Source organism: Mustela nigripes, chromosome 14, assembly GCF_022355385.1.
Source record: "Mustela nigripes isolate SB6536 chromosome 14, MUSNIG.SB6536, whole genome shotgun sequence".
In the NCBI taxonomy this organism is placed as follows: Eukaryota; Metazoa; Chordata; class Mammalia; order Carnivora; family Mustelidae; genus Mustela; species Mustela nigripes.
The window spans coordinates 107,827,180-107,834,461 of NC_081570.1; the positions used below are offsets into that span (position 1 = coordinate 107,827,180).

The following is a 7,282-nucleotide window of genomic DNA, read 5'->3' on the forward strand; positions in this document are numbered from 1 at the left end:
GGTGGGGCACAGCCGCACACCTGTTTTGGTGGCTCGTGGAAACTGTATCTCTCACCAGAGATGTTAGTGCTTCCTGAAGATGTTAAACCCATTAGTGACAGCTTAGCCCCACAGAAGAGGAAGTGAGCCAATTAGAGCTCATGGATGGCTCAAGGTGCACAGATTGGCTAATAGTAGGATGTCATTGGCCATATGGAGGAAGGAGGTTGGATTAGGGTGTACTGTCATTGGAAAGAACACTGGTTCATTCAATCATTCATTCATTGGTGTAGTTAGTGTTCTCCAGGTCCTCCAGTTGAGCCAGATGATATACAGTGAATGTGTCCACAGTTATAAATGCATAGAAATTATGGTCTAGTGGGAATGACTCCATGAATAGTGAGGGTATAAATACATTTCCTTTGTAGAAGAAGCCTCTACAATCTTAGAATATCATAGCCAGGAGGGGCTTCACTGACTATTTTATGGTGGAAGAGAAAAAGCGTAGAGATAGCAGAACACATGGGGGCCACACTATGAGGCAATAACAGAATCAGAACTAGGCTGAGTTTCATTTGTGTTTTGAACTCTCTCTCTTGTTTTGTTGATGTGCCTTAAAATGATTGCCCTTCTATGGCATTTTCTTCTGTAGAGAGTAGGGTTGTCCCATCCTATGTCTGAGTTATAGGACTTCTTAATAACTGTGTCTGTTGGTCTGCTAAAAGGTATAGTTCTTAAAGCATCCCGTATTTCAACACTAAAAATAGCTGTTTTGGCAGAAAAAAAAAGAAGAATAAATTTGGGTTCAAATTCTGGGTCTACTACTTTAAGCTATGTGAGCTTTGACAGGTTTTTAAAACTTATTTAAGATACTATTATGGAGACTAAATGTGATGAACTAACCATGTGATATGTATGGCCCCAGTAAAAGATCATTCTTATCCCATTGTTCTCATAAAACATCAGGCCTGGGTGCCAGCTGAGGTGGGACACAGAATAGGTAAATGGAACAACCTAACACCACTTTCATAGAAGATGGCGGAGAAGTAGCAGCCTGAGACTACTTCAGCTAGCCAGAGATCAGCTAGATAGCTTATCTAAAGATTGCAAACACCTGAAAATCCATCGGAGATCGAAGAGAAGAAGAACAGAAATTCTGGAAACAGAAAAACAACCACTTCCTGAAAGGTAGGACCGGCGGAGAAGTGAATCCAAAGCGACGGGAAGATAGACCCCGGGGGGAGGGGCCGGCTCCCGGCAAGCAGCGGAGCAACCGCGCACAAAATCAGGACTTTTAAAAGTCTGTTCCGCTGAGGGACATCGCTCCAGAGGCTACCCGGGGCAAAGCCCACACGGGGTCAGCGTGCCCTCAGGTCCCGCAGGGTCACAGAAGGATCGGGGGTGTCTGAGTGTCGCAGAGCTTGCGGGTATTGGAATGGGAAAGCCGGCTACAGAGACAGAGCCGACAGTAAGCTCGCAGCTCGGGGTGACCTTGAACTGGTCGCAGGCTCGGTGAGCTCGGAGCGCGGCCGGAGGTCAGGCAGACGGGATTAACTGGGCGCTGTTCTCTGAGGGCGCACTGAGGAGTGCGGCCCTAGGCTCTCGGCTCCTCCGGGCCGGAGACCAGGAGGCCGCCATTTGTATTCCCGTACTCTGGAACTCTACGGAAAGCGCTCAGGGAACAAAAGCTCCTGAAAGCAAACCCAAGGGGATTACTCACCCCGGCCCCAGGTAAGGGCAGTGCAATTCCGCCTGGGGCAAAGACACTTGAGAATCACTACAACAGGCCCCTCCCCCAGAAGAGCAACAAGAAATCCAGCCGAGACCAAGTTCACCTACCAAAGAGTGCGGTTTCAATACCAAGGAGAGCAGCAGAATTCTAGAGGAGGAGAAAGCAAAGCACAGAACTCATGGCTTTTTCCCTGTGATTTTTTTTAGTCTTGCGGTTAATTTAATTTTTTTCTTTTTCATACTTTGTTTTTTTGTTGTTGTTGTTTTGTTTTTGTTTTTTTCTCGCCTTCGGGTAAAATTTTTTTTAACTGTTACCTTTTTCTTTTTTTAACGATTTTTTACTAGTTTATCTAATATATATATTTTTTCTTTTTTATATTTTTCTTAGGTGTTTTTTTTTAATTCTTTACTTTCTTTTTTTTTTTCTCTTTTTTTTGTGTTGAATTTTTCCGTCTTGTCATTTTGTCCTGAGAAGAGTATATGAAGGGGCAAGTAAAATACTAAAAGGGTGGCAACAACCCCAGGAAAGTATGCTTTAACCAAATTAGAAGAGATCCCCTTTCTACCCCGTCACGATTCGGGATCTCTTCTAATTTGGTTAAAGCATACTTTCCTGGGGTTGTTGCCACCCTTTTAGTATTTTACTTGCCCCTTCATATACTCTTCTCAGGACAAAATGACAAGACGGAAAAATTCAACACAAAAAAAAGAACAAGAGGCAGTACCGAAGGCTAGGGACCTAATCAATACAGACATTGGTAATATGTCAGATCTAGAGTTCAGAATGACAATTCTCAAGGTTCTAGTGGGCTCGAAAAAGGCATGGAAGATATTAGAGAAACCCTCTCGAGAGATATAAAAGCCCTTTCTGGAGAAATAAAAGAACTAAAATCTAACCAAGTTGAAATCAAAAAAGCTATTAATGAGGCGCAATCAAAAATGGAGGCTCTCACTGCTAGGATAAATGAGGCAGAAGAAAGAATTAGTGATATAGAAGACCAAATGACAGAGAATAAAGAAGCTGAGCAAAAGAGAGACAAACAGCTACTGGACCACGAGGGGAGAATTCGAGAGATAAGTGACACCATAAGACGAAACAACATTAGAATAATTGGGATTCCAGAAGAAGAAGAAAGAGAGAGGGGAGCTGAAGGTATACTGGAGAGAATTATTGGGGAGAATTTCCCCAATATGGCAAAGGGAACGAGCATCAAAATTCAGGAGGTTCAGAGAACGCCCCTCAAAATCAAGAAGAATAGGCCCACACCCCGTCACCTAATAGTAAAATTTACAAGTCTCAGTGACAAAGAGAAAATCCTGAAAGCAGCCCGGGAAAAGAAGTCTGTAACATACAATGGTAAAAATATTAGATTGGCAGCTGACTTATCCACAGAGACCTGGCAGGCCAGAAAGAGCTGGCATGATATTTTCAGAGCACCAAATGAGAAAAACATGCAGCCCAGAATACTATATCCAGCTAGGCTATCATTGAAAATAGAAGGAGAGATTAAAAGCTTCCAGGACAAACAACAACTGAAAGAATTTGCAAACACCAAACCAGCTCTACAGGAAATCTTGAAAGGGGTCCTCTAAGCAAAGAGAGAGCCTACAAGTGGTAGATCAGAAAGGAACAGAGACCATATACAGTAACAGTCACCTTACAGGCAAAACAATGGCACTAAATTCATATCTCTCAATAGTTACCCTGAATGTGAATGGGCTAAATGCCCCTGTCAAAAGACACAGGGTATCAGAATGGATAAAAAAACAAAACCCATCTATATGTTGCCTCCAAGAAACACATTTTAAGCCCGAAGACACCTCCAGATTTAAAGTGAGGGGGTGGAAAAGAATTTACCATGCTAATGGACATCAGAAGAAAGCAGGAGTGGCAATCCTTATATCAGATCAATTAGATTTTAAGCCAAAGACTATAATAAGAGATGAGGAAGGACACTATATCATACTCAAAGGGTCTGTCCAACAAGAAGATTTAACAATTTTAAATATCTATGCCCCCAATGTGGGAGCAGCCAACTATATAAACCAATTAATAACAAAATCAAAGAAACACATCAACAATAATACAATAATAGTAGGGGACTTTAACACTCCCCTCACTGAAATGGACAGGTCATCCAAGCAAAAGATCAGCAAGGATATAAAGGCCTTAAATGACACACTGGACCAGATGGACATCACAGATATATTCAGAATATTTCATCCCAAAGCAACAGAATACACATTCTTCTCTAGTGCACATGGAACATTCTCCAGAATAGATCACATCCTCGGTCCTAAATCAGGACTCAACCGGTATCAAAAGATTGGGATCATTCCCTGCATATTTTCAGACCACAATGCTCTAAAGCTAGAACTCAACCACAAAAGGAAGTTTGGAAAGAACCCAAATACATGGAGACTAAACAGTATCCTTCTAAAGAATGAATGGGTCAACCGGGAAATTAAAGAAGAATTGAAAAAAATCATGGAAACAAATGATAATGAAAACACAACGGTTCAAAATCTGTGGGACACAACAAAGGCAGTCCTGAGAGGAAAATATATAGCGGTACAAGCCTTTCTCAAGAAACAAGAAAGGTCTCAGGTACACAACCACTTTCATGGACAGTAGGTTTCACAGATGAAGCTATGGAGTGCTACAAGCCCACCCAACATAGGAATGATGGGGAAAGCAGGAAACTTTCCAAGTCTGGGTCAAAATCTCCCCCTTGCTTCCTCCAAGCCACTCAGGGGAAGACCCTGCAAGACCTGACTTGAGCTGGGGAAGTGTCTAAGGACTGGTGGGGGTTTGTCTTCTTTGCTGACGAAATTGGAAGCTTTAAGATTTATGGTCATGGAGAAATCGGGATCCATTATGGACAAATGTAGAAACACTTTTTCCTTACGTGCTATGGGGCCACAGTGGGGCTTGCACTACTGAACTGAGGGAGTGGTAGTTTGCAACTAGGGATTGGCTCAGGATCAAGATACCTTTCTGCATTGGGCAACTTGACATGGATCAGTGACAAGAGCGTGGGCTCTGTAAATACACAGGCCTGGGTTCAAGTGATACTCCATTGCCTACCAATGGGACTACCTTGGTGAAATAGTTAGGCCTCTGGGTCTTAGTTTCCTTGTAAAATAGGGCTAGTATAACCTACCTCACAAGATGTGCTTAATATATATTATTGCCATTTTTCTTGCTGTATTTACTGCACTGAAGAAAGTGAAGGAGGCAGATATTCAGGGACAGTGTTATGTCCAGAAATAAAAGGCATCTTATAGCAATAAAGACCATGGCTTATGAAGGCAGACTGCATGCATGTGAATTCTGGCTTCTTACCTAATTGCTTTGTGACAATGGGTAACTTCCTTAATCTTTTAAAGCCTCAGTTACAGGGTCTTCTGTAAATGTACACCCCTTATGAACTGTTTGGCACATATGAAGCATTCAGTTAAATGTTAGAGTTTACAATTGTTATCACACAGTGTTCATTTGGCTGGAATTCCCACTGTGCTGGTATCTAGGCCCAGTATTGAGGTCCAGAAAGGTGAGGATAAAGAGGTTATGGGGCATGCAAAGTTGAGGATGTGGGATATAGGGCATGATAAACTGAGGAGAGACACCCTAGATATAGAGCCTGAGCTCTGAGATCATTAAGCAGCCACCCAGTTTCCTAAATAAACAGAATAACCTGCCAGTCCATGGAGCAAACCTGGAGTTCTTGGCGGGGTTTGTTGCCATCCTGAGGCAGAGACCACTGGGGCCAGCAGCCCAAACCAGCAGGACCCACCATGGGGCCCCTCAGGAAGAATTCACTATTTAGGCTGAGGAGAGGTACAATATAGCTTTTGGCATGGTGTATGAAAAATTGAGAAGCTAACTGTATTTTGAAAAAGTCCTTGAAGACTCATGTGACCTAGAAACAGCTTCATAGGTACAGATCTCATAGGCATCTCTACTCTCATAACTTCTAGAAAAAGAAGGCTGAGTTATTTCATGAAGAAGGTCAAAGGAATCATTTATCTTGTGTTCAGGAAAATTCAATGTCAAGCAGAGACATGCTCTGCCTCTGAGTGAAGAGCCAGGCATACTGGGGAGGAATCTCACCAATGCAGTGCCAGCCCTGGTCCTCGTGATCTCTTCTGCTTCATTCAGATGCCATTAAATTGCCTCACTGCCACCCTATAAAAGGCCTTCCTAGTGGCCAGCTCCTCAGATCCTTGGCCTCTCCCCGTCTTGTTCCTGTCAGTGAAAAAGGTAAGTCTATGCCTGGGTTAGGGATACAACTAGGAAGGAGAGGTGACATTAGGGTGGGTTGAAGGTGGTCAAAATGAGGCATGAGGGGCGCCTGGGTGGCTCAGTGGGTTAAGCCGCTGCCTTCGGCTCAGGTCATGATCTCAGGGTCCTGGGATCGAGTCCCGCATCGGGCTCTCTGCTCAGCAGGGAGCCTGCTTCCTCCTCTCTCTCTGCCTGCCTCTCTGCCTACTTGTAATCTCTCTCTGTCAAATAAATAAATAAATCTTTAAAAAAAAAAATGAGGCATGAGGGTGGCCGCTGAAGGAGCTAGGGTAGAGCTGGTGGGAAGTGCAGAGGCTGGGGCCTGAAGGGTAGAGGCAGAGGTACGGAACTAGAGCCAAGCTGTTGACCTTGTGTCAGAAGGGGTTGTCAGAGAACAACCATACTTTCTCTCCCTGATTGCAGTTGTGCAGTCCACTCATGTATCCATTTATGTGGTGAAGTGATAGTCCATCCGGCCTGAAGAGCAAATGGTGGAAACTCAAACTCCAGACTTGTCATGCTCTGTAGGGCTCAACCTGAGACTCACATTGATTCTGGGTCTACTGACAAGAACTTGCTTTCCCTGGGTACTGCCTGGCCTGGCAGGAAGGAATAAGAAACTCAGTCCTGAGAGAGCTGGCAATGAGGGGAAATAATTTTCTAAGGAGAATCTGTAATACAGGCAAAAAACTGAGTAAGAAAAGAGGAGGCTTGGAGAATTGGGTAGAAAAGACATCACTCCTTCCATCCCTTCATTTTCCACTATGGTAACTGAGGCACATGTCCAGGCATAGGCACAAGAGCCAAGCAAGATCCCTGGCTTTGAGTTCACCCTGTGTCAGGTCTGAGTGCCTGTGACCTTCCCAAAAGTGTTCCTGCTTACAGATCATTCTATTCATATGGGATGCTGAGGGTTTCCCTGGAAACCTTCTAGTTCTAATGAGACTTTTCTTTTCAGATTTTACAAAACCACAGGAAGATGTGTGATCAGCAGAAGCAGCAACAGATCCCCCTGTCTTGTGTGAAAGGTTCTGGATTAGGAGCTGTGCAGAGTACCAAAGGTACCTCTGTGAAATGCACAGCTCCAACCCAGACCCAAACCTATGTGAAATGTGTAACTCCTTGCCAGACTCAGACCTATGTAAAATGCCCAACTCCATGCCCAACTCAGACCTATGTGAAATGTGTAACTCCTTGCCAGACTCAGACCTATGTTAAATGCCCAGCTCCATGCCCGACTCAGACCTATGTGAAATGTGTAACTCCTTGCCAGACTCAGACCTATGT

General features: G+C 43.9%; 1 protein-coding gene across 1 annotated transcript in view; it reads left to right on the top strand.

Annotated features, from left to right (window-relative positions):
- The first annotated feature begins 6,974 nt into the window (after positions 1-6,974).
- Positions 6,975-7,282, top strand: part of KPLCE (KPRP N-terminal and LCE C-terminal like protein) — a 790-nt gene continuing 482 nt past the window's right edge. The window contains 1 exon segment of the mRNA XM_059374675.1: positions 6,975-7,282. This exon segment is cut by the window's right edge and continues 1 nt beyond it. Coding sequence (XP_059230658.1) covers positions 6,975-7,282 — 308 coding nt within the window.